This window comes from Otolemur garnettii, unplaced genomic scaffold, assembly GCF_000181295.1.
Source record: "Otolemur garnettii isolate 467f Iridium unplaced genomic scaffold, OtoGar3 scaffold00217, whole genome shotgun sequence".
NCBI lineage: Eukaryota > Metazoa > Chordata > Mammalia > Primates > Galagidae > Otolemur > Otolemur garnettii.
Window position 1 is genome coordinate 1,146,164 of NW_003852612.1, and position 17,881 is coordinate 1,164,044.

The 17,881-nt window shown below is 43.6% G+C and overlaps 1 protein-coding gene across 1 annotated transcript in view; it reads left to right on the top strand.

Moving 5' to 3' along the window:
• Positions 1–17,881, top strand: part of WDFY4 (WDFY family member 4) — a 279,600-nt gene that overhangs the window by 45,781 nt on the left and 215,938 nt on the right. The window contains exons 9-12 of the mRNA XM_003801656.3: positions 66–518; positions 3,115–3,219; positions 5,843–6,033; positions 13,591–14,171. Coding sequence (XP_003801704.1) covers positions 66–518; positions 3,115–3,219; positions 5,843–6,033; positions 13,591–14,171 — 1,330 coding nt within the window. The remainder of the gene's footprint in view (positions 1–65; positions 519–3,114; positions 3,220–5,842; positions 6,034–13,590; positions 14,172–17,881) is intronic.

Genomic DNA, 17,881 nt, shown 5'->3' on the forward strand with positions numbered 1-17,881 from the left:
GAAGCACCTGTTTTAGACGTAGATGGGAGAAATGACTTGCAAGATGATTCTTGTTTTCCTCTCAGGGGTGACTGTGAAGAATCTTCAGGCCTTCCAGGTCCTGCAGAATGTTTTCCACAAAGCCAGCAACACTGTCCTCTGCACGCAAGTCTTGTCGGCCATCAAGACCATGTGGGTCTGGAACCCTCGGAACTTCTTCCTGCTGGAGTGGACCCTGCAGCCCATCTCTCAGTTTGTGGAGATCGTGACTCTGAAGCCGGCCACCGTGCAGGTGCACTTCTTCCGGCTGCTGGAGGCGCTGGTGTTTGAGCTGCGCTATGTGCCCCATGAGATCCTGAGGAAGGTGCAGCACGTGATCAAGGACAGCCCTGAGGTGTCCTGCACCCTCGTGGCCACGCAGAGCATCCTCAGCATTGCCGGTGGGGACCCGCTCTTCACCGACATCTTCCGAGACTCAGGGCTCCTGGGCCTGCTGCTGGCGAAGCTGCGGAAACAGGCCAAGATCATAAGGAAGTCAGGTGCTGCTGGGCGTGGGAGGGGCGTGCGAGGGGGCTGTGGCCAGCATCAGCCAGGCCTGGGTGTGTGCCAACTTGGCTGCCCATACATGTGACAGAGAAGGTGACGTGCTCATGTCACCCAAAAGATACTGGGACACAGGGCTCCACAAACAGCTGGCAGCCCCCTAGTCTTCCCCATGAAGAGGAGAGTGGGATGGATAAACTTGCAACTAACTCAGACCATGTGAATTTTCCACTTTTAGATATCTCCTGCCCTCTGGATGTGTGGCTGGGGAGACAGCGGGGCATGACAATTCCTCAGGAATGGGAATGTGGGGAGGCCTGGGGGTCTGGAGACCCTTTTGGGTTTTGTTTGACACAGCTGCCTGGTTCCCTGTACTGCCTGGCTTCCTGACTCTCCACAGGGAGAGAGGTCACTAGGACTCAGCACCTCCCGTGCACCTTGGTGTCCTGTTGGGGTATACCTGTGGCTCCCTGGCAATGTCCCCTTCCCCTGCTTTGGTCTCTACACTCTGGAGTCTCAAGTTCAGTGGCCTTTGCTGCCCCACGAGCTGGCAGACTCTGTTCTCTTGAAGGTGCAGAGTGGCTCAGGGGCTGGGCTCTTTCCCTGCCTGCCCAGGCCTCAAGCTATGTGTCCCGCTGGGGACAGCCCACATGATGGGCTGCAGCCCCGTCTTCCACTGACTTTCAAATGAGAAGTAGGTGGAAAAATCCTTTCTTGGGTCCTCTTGTCTTCTCTTCATTCTGTCTACACCTGCTGCTCTGGGAAATCGGCCTGGAGGAGGGACGCTGGTGCACAAGAATCCTGCCACTTGCCGTGCCTCACATCTTTCTCCCCCTCCTTCTCCCGCTGTACTCTGCTTCAGACCTAAGCCAAGGTGATCCGTCTGTCTGTTTCCTAGGCCTGTCCTGGGGGAAGGAGCTGAGTGGAAGGGCAGGAGTCACACAGCCCTGGGCTGGAATTCTGCCCGTGTTTCTTACAAGCTGAATGATCCTGGACAAGTTATGTAGCCTCCACAAACCTGTTTCCTCCTCTATAAAATGGGGGTGGTAACGCCTCCATCACAGAGATGTTGGGAATTTACGTGAGAAAATACTTGTTACAGGAATTTGGTACTTGTTCTCAAGGCTACATCAGAAAAAAAAAAAGAACAAGTGTTTTTTTGAGAAAAATGAAAAGAGAAATTTATGACTTTGCTCACAAAGGAGAGAACATGGCAGACGGGTCCTTTCATAATACTGATTTTTCCTGAACTTAAGGAGAAACACAGAGGTTTTAAAGGGGAGGACCTATTGTCATTCAACTACAGACAGTGTGCCATCTCTGTTGAGGAGAAGACTATGACCTTTATTCCTTTGAGAACCTCCCCTCACAGGCAGCTCAGCTCACCTGGCAGGTACCAGCCCCCAGGCCCAATTTCTGTAATGAAAAGAGCAAAAGATGTTTCCCCCGCTCCTCTGACTGCTGCCAGAGGCAGGGACACAGGGCTCCGTTCCAAAAAGTTTTAAAGGGACAGAAAACATTTCTGCCTTTTTTTCCTTATCATTCCCACTGTCTGGGCACATAGCGGGTGCTCAAAAACTGTTAGTCACCTTAACCCTAGAGTTTCACTATCACTGCTCAGGCATCTGCTGGAGGCCAGACAGGACCCACACCTCCCCAGGATGTTTGCAGATAGGATCAGGCCTGCAGACGATGAGCCGGTGTGTGCTTTGTGCATCTGGGCCTCTGGGCCGGCCTCGGAAGCACTTTGTTACTACTGCTCAGTCACTTCTTGCCTCGCAGCCCACCAGAATGATTTAACAGATTGCCGCCCCTGCTTTCCTTGGCGCTTACCAGAGAAGTGTTTGCACTGTTTTTATTTGGAGTTTCTATGTTATCCTAGCTGGATATTGCTTTTCAGCAGTCTAACACAGAATATGCTTTTAAATCCAATGCCGGACCTGCAACCACACTTGGGAGAATTTGGACTTTTTGGTGAGCGGATGCATCTTGTCTCAAACTTTCTATTGTTAGATGCATCTTGCTGTTTTTTAGATATTCCATCTCCTAGTTGATAAGCTCTAGTTTTACTCATTTCCTTCATTCCTCAAATATGCTTTGAGTTTCCAATTTGTGTCAGGCACTTTTTTGGCACTAAGGATTCAGTGGTAACCAAGGAGGCCTGGTTTTGCCCTTAAGGGTCCAGTGGGGTCACCTTTCACTCCAGAATTTCCTGCACTTCTCCATGGCTCAGCCATAAGTAGAAATCCTCTCTCCCAGACGTACATGGCTCATGTAAAAGTGGCTCAAAGGAAACCAAGGAGACAGGGCTCTGTGTGTCTTCCAGGGCAGTGCTTCTCAAAGAGTGGTCCCTGGGCCAGTTCTATGAGCATCACCTGGGAACTTGTCGGAAATGCAAATTATAGGGTCCCATCTAATAACCACTGAGTCAGGAACTGTGTTAGTGGACCCAGCCTGGGGCTCTGGGTTTGAACAACAAGCCCTGCAGGAGATTCTGCTATGTTCCTAGTCACCTCTCCATCAGAGGATAAGACGCTAATGAAGTCACTGTACTTCAATTTTTATTGTTGTTGTTGCTTCTTAAATATGCAGGAAACAAAGAGCCCACTTCTGGTGTTCCGGATCTAGAAAGGGAACTCAACTGTGTGATGCTGAGGACTGTGCTCGCACTTCTGAAAGGGTCAGTTCGGAATGCAGGTAAGGGTGGTACAAACTTGGCCTTGTTCCTGCTTGGTAACAAATTAACTATTTCCTGAATATTTAGGTCAGTGTTCACAGGTCATATTCAAGGAATAATCATTACTAACACTGTGGCTAATGGCTGACATCCACCATTTGATTGATTGTTGGCTAATGTCCAGTGATCATTAGTAAGATCGCTGGTAGGTGTGGACCTCAGTGGACACCTTTTACTCCTACGGTTGCAAAGTAAATTTGATAAAAGAGATTATGTTTAATCTAGCATTTCTAAATTTTCTTAATTTATGGGAACATATGGCCCCTTCCCTTCTTTTCAAGTGCAATCTATTAATAACCTGCTATACTGATTACTGATTTTATTTTTATATCCAATAGTAAAATGCATGCAAAGAAAACTAGTCATTTTAAAGAAACATAACTTGTTGTGCTCCCAATCATGATAGACTTTAAGCAGCTCCATCTATTCGAAAATACGTTTAGATTCCCAAAATCACGTGGCAGAGAGATTTTAAAAAGTCTATAGAAAATATATGTATATGCATATTGCAGTATAAAATGGATACACCAACAAAGTCCTACCAGCAAGTTAGGTGATTTAGGCATCTTTATCTGAGGTGCTCAGGGATTAATTACACCAAATATAAAAAAAGTTATTTTATTATAGCAAAGGAAGAGGGTCTCTAGCATTAGTCTGCAAAAGATTCCCTGGAGCTGCTGGTTAAAAGGCATGTTCCTAGGCTAACTTCCTAGATCAAAGTAAAGCTCAGGAATCTACTTTTAAGGAGTCCTTCATGGTGATTTCTGTGTACAGAGTACCTGGCCCATATTGGCGAAATCTTGTCTGCTCAAATCCATTAAGCCATTTGGAGATGCCAGTTGTGTCCTAGTTTTTTCTTCCACATTGATTACTCCAACTATCTATCAATCCTGGGGAATAAATGCTTTGGATTACATTTAAACCAAAACATACCACTGGCCAGATTTCTTTAATTTTCTCTCCAAGAAACCACCTAGAAATTAAATATGTTCTTAACTTAAATTCTGGCTTGTTTTCTATATGAATTTTGGCAGAGAGAATTGTCCACAGCCCTGTGTTAGGGAAGTACAGGGGAGTCAAGGGAGAGGTAGGTCTGGTTGAGGTTTATATTACTTAGGTCTCTAAAAAGAAGGGATATTTCTCTTTTCTTCCCCTCCCCCCCCAAGAGCACAATACATTGTTCTTAACCATAATCACCATCTTGTATCATAGATCTTTTGAGTTTATTCCTTCTGTCTTGAACTTTGGGTAGATAATTGACAAAAGAAAGATTTTATTTTCAGAAAAAATTCTCACTGGAGAAATAAGCTGTTTTTCTTTTTTCTTTTTTGTTCTTTCTTTGTTTTTAGACAGAATCTCACTCTGTCTTCCTGAGTAGACTGTCATGGCATCATAGCTCACAGCAACCTCAGACTCTTGGGCTCAAGTGATCCTCTTGTCTCAGCCTCCTAGGTGCTGGTCACAATACCCAGTTAGTTTTTCTGTTTGGTAAAGACAGGGCTGAGCTCAGGTGATACACCTGCCTTAGCCTCCCAGAGTGCTAGGATTACAGGTGTAAGCTACTCTGCCCAGCCCTGTTTTTTTTAATTCTATATTTTGATGTTTCTCTTTTGCCTGTTGGTAAGTTTTTTTGTAATCCACATGCACTATTAAAATAAGAAGAGGAAAAAAGAAACTGTGGTGCTGTTTTTCTTTTTAATTCTCAGCTCCACAGTTTCTTTGTTCCTCTTCTTACTTATTTATATCATAACTGTACATTAGTGCATTTATGGGGTACAGTGTGCTGATTTGATATAAAAAGTGGAAATCTTACATCAAACTTGTTAACACAACCATCACCTCACTTACTTATTTGTGTGGTAAGACATTTATACTCATAATAGTTTTAAAATGTACCATTGCATTATGCACATTAGGGGAGGTCTCACCAAATATCCTCCTTCCTTCAGGCCTCCCTCCTCCCCTCACCTCTCCAAACTCTTCCCTCCTTTATGGACTATAGTTTTGCTTTATCATTCATATGAGTGTGTAGGTGGTTATATATTGGTTTCATAATAGTACTGAGCACATTGGATACTTTTTCTTCCATTCTTAAGATACTTTACTAAGAAGAACATGTTTCAGCTCCATCCAGGTAAACACAAAAGATGTAAAGTTTCTATCTTTTTTATGGCTGCATAGAGTACTCCATGGTATAAATATACCACAATTTGTTAATCCATTCATGAGTTGATGGGCAGTTGGGCTGCTTCCATGACTTGGTAATTATGAATTGGGCTGCAATAAACATTCTGGTACAAATGTGTTTGCTGTAAAATGATTTTTGATCATTTGGGTATATATCTAGTAGAGGAATTGCAGGATTGAATGGCATATCTACTTTTAGTTCCTTGAGCATTCTCCAAACCCTCTTCTCATTTTAATAGTGAGTGTGGATTACAAAAAAACTTAACCATTGGGCAAAAGAGAAACGTCAAAATGTAGCAGACAAACTCCCATAATTGGCAGAAAAAATCTTTCCTTGTGATTGAAGGTTTCAAGGCTCCCAATCCTCTAGGCCCATCCTGTTTGTTTTCTCCCCAGTTGTCCTGAAAGACCATGGAATGGTGCCCTTCATCAAGATCTTCCTTGACCACGAGTGCTACCGGGAGGCCTCACTAGGCATCTTGGAGCAGCTGTCAATCATCAATGCTGAGGAGTACATGAGCATCATTGTGGGCGCTCTGTGCTCGTCCACTCAAGGGGAGCTGCAGCTAAAACTGGATCTTCTGAAGGTGATTCAAGTCCTCCTATATGATTAGCTTTTCCTTGGATAGTCACCAAGTTCTCCACATTTGCTTTTAAATGTGTTTATTCAGCTGACCACTGTGTAGGTAGAGAGCACACCGTATTAGATAGTGTTAACTGCTGTAAAAAATAAGTCCCACATTTTCAGTAGCTTGGCACATTGAAGAAAACTGTGTTTCTTATGTACAGTCCAATCAGTGATTAGGGATTGCTATTCAAGAATAGCTGACACCTGGGCATCTAACTCAGCCAGCAGGTAAGAGAGACAAGGACAATTGCATAGAGTATTCTCATTAGGGTGTAGAACTGGCATGCCTTAACTTCTGTCCCATATTCTTTTGGCAGAACTCACCTGAATGCCATGGGTTCTAGGAAAAGTAGTCCCTACTAGGCACCTACTTCTCAGCAGCACTGTAGACTATGGAGGTGGACCCTGAACCAGAAGTGGCCAAACAGCTGCACTGGTGACTCACCAGCATTTGCTGAGAATCTATCAATTACTAAGGCTGGTGCAGAGTTCTTGGGACATGCAATGGAATATAACCCTTGCCACCTGGAAGCTCATTGACTGGTGATAATATTAAGTGGGCAATAGTTACATTGCAGTGTGGTAAATCCCTGTTAGACATTGGGTGCAGGCTGCTGTGGGGACAGAGAAGGAGGAGAGACTGACGCTGCCTTACCTGGTTGAGGAGGGCTCACTGGGGAGGGAACCTGTGAGCTATAAAAGGGAGAGAAAGGTGCTGGAACTGTGAGTACAGAGGGACAAACAAGGTTGGGTCGTCATGTTTCGGGAACAGAGTGTTTTTGTGTCATTATTAATGATCATCAAATTATCTTAAAGTAGTTAAAAGAAATATAATAAATAACCACTTCTACCATCACTTCTATCTTGCAGCTCTTACAGTTTTGTTGCTATTCTTTCTTTTCATTCCTTTGTCTCTATGGAATTATACCTTAAAAAAATTCTCTTTTCTTTTATGCTGTTGGAGAAAAGAGCAGAAGTAAATGCCGATGACTGCCAGGGGACTTCAGGACTTGCTGGGCACATGTGCAGTATCTTCCCAAATAGAGCACACACTTGTGTTTCATTAATACATCACACCTCAATGCTGATGAATTAAGAAAAGTACAAAGTTACTCTGACTTCTCAAGTTAGGGAAACATCCAGCTGAATTAGACAATCTCTGTACAAAGCCTTTTTAACATTTAGGGAATGGTGTTCAGTTCATCTCACCTACTTTATTTATCCACAGAGCCAATGTCACACATACAGTGGTATGAATTGTGGCCTAGGCCTCAGGTGCTTGGTGTGGCCAAAGCATCATGCATAGTCCATCCAAAAGTGACATCATGACTATACTTATCATGTGTGATAATAACCCAAATGGCGATTTAATTACAGGGCCAAAAAAATCAGTGCAAGTGATTTACATGAAACAAAAGGGAAGTTAAATGCCTTTTGAACGACACTTGGGTCATATGTTATATGAGGTAAAAAGTCTTTATGTGGAAATCATAGAGTAAGGTAAAGGGGAGATAGATCAAGAATTAAGGAAAGTTTGAAGCTGGGGAGGACCTTGGGTCATGTGATCCAATCTTCTAATGAGAGGGGCAGAGAGACATACAGAGAGCATCACTGATGAAATTAACATCACACAACCGCTAAAAGGTGAAGTCGAGTTTGAGTCTTAGACTAGCAGCTGAAAACTAAGTGATCTCTGCACTTGACTATGTTGTTTGGTGCATTTTCCATCATACATCTGTGCTCAGTTTGATTGGCATGTCTGGTAGGGACAGGGAAGGCATGTCCAGAGCAGTCAGGACTGTGGTTTTCTATTGAGTGAATAATTGTTTCTGACATTTTCAAATTGAAAGCCAAATAGACCCACAGAAAGAAAAATGTTTGCATTTCCTTTGAAGAGTGAAGGTATTTTTGTGTCCCATAAAGAAAACAGTGCTCTGTTTTGCTCATGGCAAGTTCCTCTTGTTTACCCTGTGGCCCAGAGGCATCTTATTGGAATGTCAGCCCTTGGGTAATAGGACTGAATTTCTAGAATTAGCATTGTAAAGCCATTATGGTGTTTTACAGATTCAATATCGTTTCAGAATCGAGCTATCAAGAGAGCAAATAAGGGAAGAACACTGAGGAAGCTTATTTAACAAAGCTATCACTGGTAACCCAACTCGCAGTCTATTCCCTGGGTGCCAAGTCACTGCTGAGCAGTCAGAGGCCCCTGGAGCTGTCCAGGTTGTTCTCTGAGGACTTGGGCTGTTAGCCCTCTGCTGTTCCAGACTCACCCACGGTTGCATCATATGAGCAAGGGGGAATGGTCATTGGAATCTGGTGTGGGACCCACATTTATTCCTCAGTCATCTTGGGAACCCCTTGGAACTTCGGAAACAAAGATGTAAAAGGAGCCCTTTCTGGCAGGATCGATTTATTTATTTATTTATTTATTTAGACAGAGTCTCACTCAGTTGCCCTGGGTAGAGTGCTTTGGCATCACAGCTTACAGCAACCTCACACTCTTGGGCTCAAGTGATTCTCTTGCCTCAGCCTCCCAAGTAGCTGAGACTGTAGGTGCCCACCACAACACCTGGCTATTTTTAAAGACAGGGTCTACCCTTGCTCAGGCTGGTCTCAAACTCATGAGCTCAAGTAATCCACCCACCTCGGCCTCCCAGAGTGCTAGGTTTACAGGTGTGAGCCACCACACCTGGCTAGATCTCACCTCTTGGAAGTTGAGAGCAGACTCTGACTGGGGCAATGTCTACAGAGTGGGCCAGATGTAGGGTGAAGAGTGTGGCAACCTGAAAGACCATGGCATGGGCAGTGCCCCACCCTTGTAAAGGCTGGTGTCATTCTGTGTTCCTTCCTTGAGTCAGATCTGCCAGCCGCTCTGGAGAACAAGTTAGGGCAGTGGTTTCCAAAATCCAGTGGTGCTTCCATACCAACAGTGAAGCACATGTGACTTCACCACCTAATTCTGGCAAATGATAACTGAGTTAAAGAATAATGTAAGCAAATGAATTTCCTCTCCATGGCCGATGGGACCGTGATTGGGTTATGCACAAATTCAGATTGATTTGCTAATATACATTTAGCTGTTCAACTCTCAGCTTAATCGCATTACCTCACCGGTCTTCCAGCATGACACATGGAAAATTATGAGGAATAACAAATAATAGAATGTGAAATAAATCCTGTTAGCCCTAACGTAGTTAGCGCTTTGCAGCAGACATCCATTTTATAGATTCAAGCTGGAGGAATACTAACTCAGAGACGATGACATGGTAACTGAGTTAAGGATGAGAAAATGTGCTTAACGCTGACCTTTCTTGAAATGTGTCAACCTTAGCCTGATTACTTTGACTTCAGCTGATTAAATTTACTCCCTTCTGCAGACTGGAAACCCTGTGTGATGCATTATCATGCAAAGTTGAATGACAGTAATGGAGACCCTCCTCCTAGGCCCCCAGTTCCTGACAAATCGTTTCCTGAAGTAGGAAAGTATTTATTTTCCTTTATGATAGAAATGTTTCTCTTTAGTTGCTATGAAATTAAGCCTTTGTAATTGGATTTTGGACTTTTTACTTTATGACTCTGCAAATATGAAATTAACCCCATCCTAAGAAATAATAATAGAGCAGCCTAAGTTCTAATGAGATTACCCCCATTTTAGATAATGACTCTGAATTTAATAAATCAAACAAAGCAACAATTAAGGAGAGCCATGGCTTCCTCCTCCCCCTCCCAACAGGAGAACCAGAAAATAACCACCTAGGAATTGTAGGTGAGACCTGCTGAGAAACAGAGATAACAATGAGGATGGTTATTTTGTTGCTTCTATTTTTAAAGTATCTACTCTTGATCTTCTTTGAATGATGGAATTCTTTTAAGCATTATTTGGCATCAAATTGGACAAGTGGAAGGTGGTCCTTTCAGAGAAGAGGAGATTTTAGTGATCATCCAGCACTCAGATGATTGTAATCTGATTAGTTTGGTTTTCTAACCATTCTCCCTTCTAGAATTTGTTTTGTCATATGTTGTGTGATAAGCAGAAGGGCTTCATTCATTCCATTTGCCTTAAACAAATCTCCTAGTGGTCCTAGGAGCTCTCAAAAGCACTCACATAAATTCACACTGTTTAGCATCATAGAGCTTAAGGTTTCTTGATGACTTCCTAGTTTATTTAGTCTGCCTGGCATGTGTCACCTGACCAGGCACCAGGGCAGGTTTATATGCTGTACCCCATACCAGTGTGCCAGGTTCAGTTCATATGCTGTACCCCATACCAGTGTGCAGCCTTTCCTCTGGGTTATCAATTGGAAGGAAGAAACCAAACCCACCACATAGACTTCAAGGTTAGTGTGAATTTCCAACTCAGCCAAAGAAAAGATATTTTGTTGGGAGTAACTAGCCCGCACAAGGCAGGCACAGCTGCAGCATATCTGTCTTGGCCTCTCCTGGTCCCAGGGAACCTGGGCTGGGGTAGGCAGCTGTGGTGACTGTCTACACACCAGGCCTTGCCTGACCTATGTCATGAGCTTTCATGCCCACTGAGCATCACCATTCTGGAACAACCTACTCTAATAATCTTCACGCTTCTCTTTAAGGACTTGTCTACAGAAGTTCATCTTGCCTAGATTTTGAGCCAAATTTGGAATGAATGAGGCCCTATCCTGATGCAGGAGTAGAAAGCAGTGTCCTTGCCCAGTTCTGAGTATTCTTTTTTTGCCACCACCTCTCTGGCAATATGGGAAGTCTATTTCCCTGAAGTCTCTCCTACTATGGCGATTTGTCCCCTTTCATGGGTGGCCCTGATGCTAAGTTTCTTTCAAAGAGAGAAATGGCAATTCAGCTTCTCCACAGTCAGCCTTCTGAGCTGTGCAGGGCTATTATTGATCTAACCACTGTGAGTCACACATTTCTTTGTAACTGGGAAAAGATCCTTGGTAAAAATGACTCTTTCTACCTCACTTTAAGCTATTCATCCATTTTGAACATAACGGGGGACTTTGGCCCTTCATAGGCTTAGTTGCTGTAATCTGTTAATTTCTGGAAATGTCGTAGGTGAGTTTGGGAACCCTTTAGCTCTATGGCCTTGGATGGTGTTTCTCTTCATCTGTGAAAGAATCCCAGCCTGTGTACATCAGGACAGCCCAGGCTCATCCTATGTTCTCCTGTCCTAGATGTGGGATTGACTACTGTCCAAGGAGCTCAGCTTTCTTGCAGTGGGATGTAATATTAGAGAACAAAATTGGAGCAGTAGGAACACACATTATGTTGTTGCAGATGAAAACTAGCGTTAGGTTGGGGGACCAGTATTTTATTGTATTTTTTTAAATTGCATATGTCAAGTAAGCTTTTATTGGTAGCCTAGAATCTTTTTTTTGTTGTTGTTGTTGTTGGGAATTCATTGAGGGTACAAGAAACCAGGTTACACTGATTGCATTTGTTAGGTAAAGTCCCTCTTACAATTGTGTCTTGTCCCCAAAGTAGGGTGACTAGATTTTAACATTTGTAAAGCAGGACAACATGGCCGGGGGGCGGGGCAGGGGCGGGGGGGGGGGGGGGGGCTGTGTGGGGCAGGGGATGGGGCAGAGCAGGGCCTGACAACAATGCAAACTTTGAGAAGCAGTTCTCCATAATCACTTCTCAACAATTACATGTTATTATTATTAACATTATAAAATTAACAAAAATAATATAAAACTCATATTCTGGCGAAATAGCCACATGGCAGCTGAAAACCATATATTCTTTTCCTGTTCTCCTGCCCGTTTGTGCATTCTTTCCAAAAATTGGGACTTTTTAAAAACGCCATAGGACACAGGACAAATTGTTAAAAAGCAGGACTGTCCCGCCCAAAGTGGGACGTCTGGTCACCCTACCCTAAACGTTTGTCACACACTGAGACCCCACCCTCCCTTCCCTCTCGCTGCTCTTCCTTTCACCCACCCCCCTTCATCTTTCTCTCTCTCTCAGGGGACCAGTATTTTAGAGAGGGAGCTGGAGCGTTTCCTTTCCCTCCCAGAGTGCATGACTGCATATTTGATCGTAGCCTATAACTTCACTAAGTTCCTCTTTTTTCTTCTATATACAAGAAAGTTTTCAAATCTAGTCCCTTCCCTCCTTTTTTCCCTCCTGAGCTACTGGTTTTCTCTTTGTCTATTAACTTAAACCCTGCAGCTAAGTTATAGCTTCACCTCCTCCTTTCAAATTGGGAACTTCTTTCTAATCTTTTCTCTCTGAACTCTGTCTCACATATCCTGGAATTAACTAACTCCAAACTGTGTCTGCTCAGACAATATCCTTCCCTGTCTCTGTAAAACATTAAATGTCTGAAAAGATAAAACGATTCAAACCTCACTGTAGAATCTAGTAATAAACCCACGAGGATAAGCTGCTTTCTAGGAAACATGTTTAAAATGCCCTGAATTTTAGATGGAGTTGTACCTGATTTATGCGTTTGATAAATAAATAAATACCAAAAACTGTAGGCTTTTAGTATTTATCCAAAATTGTCCACATGTTCTGTATTGTTAGGTGTGAAGCTTTGGCACAGAATGAGACTTGTCAAAAGTGACTGTCCCTCCCTCCCTCCCTCCCTCCCTCCTTCCAATAATACATATTGATTATAGCCTAGATTGAGCTCCATGAATGACACAGCCTAGTGCTCAATAAAGGTTTGGATTTAGAAAGAAATAGAAAAATCCCAGTAAAAATCCCAGCAGTCTGGAGGTGGTGGGTCCTACTGTGTATGCTATAAGCAGTCTAAATGCTTCTGCACACCTGGCCTATGCTGTATGTTACACCTGCATAGTTCATTCCATTGAAGTTTTCTCTTCTCTTTCCTGAAACCCTCATCTTTTTACACCATGTTTCAGTAGGTTCATTTTACTGTTTCTCCTCATTTAAGAGATGTACCCACGTTTACACTAAGAGGAAGATAAAGAATAATAAGCTGCCACCATGAGGGTTTCTCTGTGGGTTTCCTGCACAGCCTAAGAGATGGTTCATTCTACTCATGCAGTGAATTCTGGTCATGCACACAATATATCCCATAGCAGTGAGTAAGCCCAACGTGGTTCCTGCTCTCATGGGGCTTCCATGTGGTGGAGAGCTGAGATAATTCTCAACTAACTGCCGTGGAGTGTGATAAACACGTTAATTGGGGAAGAAGAAGGGGCTGTGAGAGCATCTGAGCTAGGTCAGAGGAAGGTTTCTGGAGGGAGATGGATTTAAGTACAGGTCAGAGGAAGGTTTCTGGAGAGAGATGGATTTAAGTACAGAGGACGGGTCACCCAACTATAAATTAGCATAGAAAGTACCTGTGAACAATCTAAACTGAAAAGTAAGAGGAACAATACAAATTTCCAGTGTTTCAGAATCTTCCTTTTTGAACCTTGTTCTGACAGCACTGCGGAGGGCAGAGCGCAGGGGACGCTTTGGCAGGACGGCAGCTCAGGATCCACTTGAGCTCAGGGTTAACTTGCCTTTTGGACTTTGCTCATTGTTTATCTGCTTGGTGTTTCAGTCTCTGCTCCGGATCCTGGAGACCGCCAAGGGCCGTGCTGCTTTCAGAGTCTCCAGCGGGTTCACTGGGCTGCTGTCCCTGCTCTCCGACCTGGAGGGCTCTCTCCATGAGCCCCCACTGCAGGCGTGGGGGGCTATTTCCCCCAGCCAGACCCTGGAGCTATTGCTACACACTCTGGGGGCCGTGTCTGCTGCGCTGCACCTGGACCCCGTCAACAGTGACTTCTTCAGGAGGAACGGACTCTTTGAGAAGCTGGCTGAGGACCTGTGCCTGTTGGGATGCTTTGGGGTCCCTGAGGAAGAGCAAGCCCCTCTTGGGGCTGGGACTGACACTAAGACCAGGCCATTTGCTGATTTGCTGAGCGCTGCCTTTTCCCCCAGCACTGTGTTCCCACCCAGGATGCGGAGCTGTCTCCAGATCCTCGGCTTTCTGGACAGCATGGCCCGTGGCACCCTCCACCTGCACAGGGACCTGAAGGAGTCCCTGCAAGCCAGGCAGGAGGCAGCTGTGGATTCCCAGAAGGGAGAAGCCAGCAGTGACGCCCAAGGCAACATCAAGCAGTGGCCAGCCCTGGAGGAAAGGTAGAGCAGAGCTTTGCTGCCTTCTTCCGCCGATGTGCGTCTCTGCCTCCCACTTCTTACCCAAACGCCCTGCACATGTGTAGTGGATAGGAAGGCTAAGCTACGGGTGGGGTGGGGCCTGCAGAAATGTCACAAGACTCATTGCTTCAAATCAAGTTATTGCTGACTCCAAGTTCCATCACCCTGGAACTCTTAGAAGAGTCAGTCTGAGCCAGCGTGGGGTCAGAGGATACTGTTGGACCATGTAGGAACCAGGGAGGCTTATGGGATGCCTGGGAACCCAAGGCAGGAGTCTGCTCATATACCCACTTTCTTCTTTGGGATCTTGGCTGCCCCCAAGGAGCCATGGTGCCTGGGCTGGCCTCCCTGGTGTGCTGGCAACCTTTGCCTTACGAGGTCTTTCTACTCCCCAGGGCGCTGCAGGGAATGGGGTGTGGTCCTTCAATTTGTAGTACACAAACCACAGTGGTCCATCCCAGTCTCAGGACCCTTCCTGTTCATTCTTGCTGCCTCCATTCCCCCTAATGAGACAATGGCTGCTTTTACATCTTTGGCCACACCCCTCCATGGGCTCAGACTTTTTTTTATTTTTATTTTTTTGCAGTTTTTCACCATGCTGGGTTTGAACCCGCCACCTCCGTCATATGGGGCCAGCGCCCTACTCCTTTGAGCCACAGGTGCCATCTGAGCTCAGACTTTTGTAAACAACTTTTTACTTGCATTTCTGTGACACAGAATTCCATTAAAGAAAGGGATCACACAGAACCAATCCCATCCTTCCCCCCCACCCCGGCATGGAGTGGGAGGGAAATGCACAGCACCACAGCTGTCGTTGGTGTCTTTTTCATGCCTCTAAGGGATCAAGGACAGAATACCAATTAATATTGAAATAAAATACCCTTCTGAAAGGACTGTGCTGTTTTATCAAGAGTGCCCCTATGTGCCCAGCTTCATTGTTGGGGTCGATGGTGAGAGATGGTGATACTAAGATAATTACATGATTTTTTTTTTTTTTTTTTTGCTTTGGACATTAATCTGGGAAATTGATTGGTTTCCTCACCTTTCATTCCTGCACACTCACTTATTGCTGAGTTTGATTTGCAAAAGGGATCTTACACCTGTGTTTATGAGAGGGTTTGGTCTTTCATACTTCTTTCTTGACTAATTCTTCCTACCAAATGTATACTAGCCTCATGACATGCATGGCACAGAGTCCTCTTCTATGTAAAGATGGCTGATTTCTGTGGCTCAGCTATATGACAGAATGTGTCACACACTGGGAACCTAATGTTTTCTTATGGGAAGATATATTCTGGACGTGGTAAGCTTCTGTTGGTCTTGAATCTTTATTGGCAAGTCATTTTTCGAGTTTATTTTCCCGTGTCATATAAGTTTCAACTCACTGGCAGAAAGCTGCTTACAATATCCTCACGTTTGTCTTCTGTGACCAACCTGTGTTTTTCCCACCTCTCATTTCTAATGTCATTTATTTGTGTCTTCCCTTGATTCCCCCTCAGAATTGTTGCCAGAGGATCATTTTATTTCTTTTTTTTTTTTATTATTTCTTATAGGCTAGCTGTATACATTAATGCAATCATGGGGTACAGTGTGCTGTTTTTATATACATTTTGAAATACTCTCATCAAACTGCTTAATATAACCTTTGTGTCATTTTCTTATTTATTGAGTTAAAATGTTCATACTCTGCTTTTAGATTCACTTGTACCCTTGTAAGATAAACCATAGAGGTGACCCCACCAATCACCCTCCCTCCCCCCTCCCCCCTCACTCCCCCTTCCACCGCCTTCCCATATTCTAAGGCTATAATTAGGTTATGACATTCCTATGAAAGCTATGAATTAGTTTCAAAGTAGGGCTGTGTACATTGGATACTTTTTCTTCCATTTTTGAGATACTTTGCTAAGAAGAACATTTTCCAATTCCATCCATATAAACATGAAGGAGGTAAAGTCTCCATATTTCTTTAGGGCTGCATAGTATTCCATGGTGTACATGTACCACAATTTATTGATCCATTCATGGGTCGATGGGCGTTTGGGCTTCTTCGATGACCTAGCAATTATGAATTGGGCTGCAATAAACATTCTGATACAAATATCTTTGTTATAATGTGATTTTTGGTCTTCTGGATATATACCTAATAAAGGAATTGCAGGATCAAATGGCAGGTCTATTTTTAGTTCTTTCAGTGTTCTCCAGATGTCTTTCCAAAAGGAACGAATTAATTTGCATTCCCACCAGCCGTGTAGAAGTGTTCCCTTTTCTCCACATCCACGCCAACATCTCTGGTTTTGGGATTTTGTGATATGGGCTAATCTTACTGGGGTTAGGTGATACCTCAAAGTAGTTTTGATTTGCATTTCTCTGATGATTAAGGATGGAGAGCATTTTTTCAAATATCTGTAGGCCATGCACCTGTCTTCTTTAGAGAAATTTCTATTCAAATCCCTTGCCCACCCTGAGATAGGATTGCTTGTTTTTTTCTTGCTAATACGTTTGAGTTCTCTGTGGATTCTGGTTATTAAACCTTTGTCGAAGACATAACCAGAAAATATCTTCTCCCACTCTGAGGGCTGTCTACCCACTTTATTTACTGTGTTCTTGGCTGTGCAGAAACTTTTAAGTTTGATCATGTCCCCAAAGTGTATTTTTGACATTGCTTCAATTGCCCAAGGGGACCGCCTCATAAAATTTTCACCCAAGCTGATTTCTTCAAGTGTTATCCCTATACTTTCTTCTAGTATTTTCATATTTTCATGTCTTAAGTTTAAATCTTTAATCCAGTGAGAGTCTATCTTGGTTAATGGTGAAAGGTGTGGGTCTAGTTTCAGTCTTCTACAGGTCACCATCCAGTTAGCCCAGCACCATTTGTTAAATAGGAAATTTTTTCCCCACTCAATATTTTTAATTGGCTTGTCAAAGATCAGATAACGGTAGGTGGCTGGATTCATCTCTTGGCTCTCTATTCTGATCCATACATCAACCTCTCTGTTTTTGTGCCAGTACCATGCTGTCTTGATCACTATTGATTTATAGTATAGTCTGAGGTCTGGTAACATAATTCCTCCTATTTTGTTTTTGTTCCTGAGTAATGTCTTTGCTATTCAAGGTTTTTTCTGATTCCATATAAAATGAAGAATTATTTTTTCTAGATCTTTAAAGTATGACAGTGGAGCTTTGATGAGGATTGCATTAAAATTATATATTGCTTTGGGTAGTATTGACATTTTAACAGTGTTGATTCTTCCCAGCCATGAGCATGGTATGTTTTTCCATTTGTTAACATTTTCAGCTACTTCTTTTCTTAGAGTTTCATAGTTCTCTTTATAGAGATCTTTCGCATCCTTTGTTAGGTGAACTCCCAAATATTTCATCTTCTTTGGCACTACTGTGAACAGAATAGAGTCCTTGACTGTTTTTTCAGTTTGGCTGCTGTTGGTGTATATGAAGCCTACTGATTTATAAGCATTGATTTTGTAACCTGAGACGCTGCTGTATTCCTTGATTACTTCTAAGAGTTTAGATCCCTGGTATCTTCCAGATATACAATCATATCATCTATGAAGAGTGAAAGTTTAATCTCTTCTGACCCTATATGGATACCCTTGATCGCTTTTTCTTCCCTAATTGCGATGGCTAAAACTTCCATTACAATGTTAAAGAGCAATGGAGACAATGGGCAACCTTCC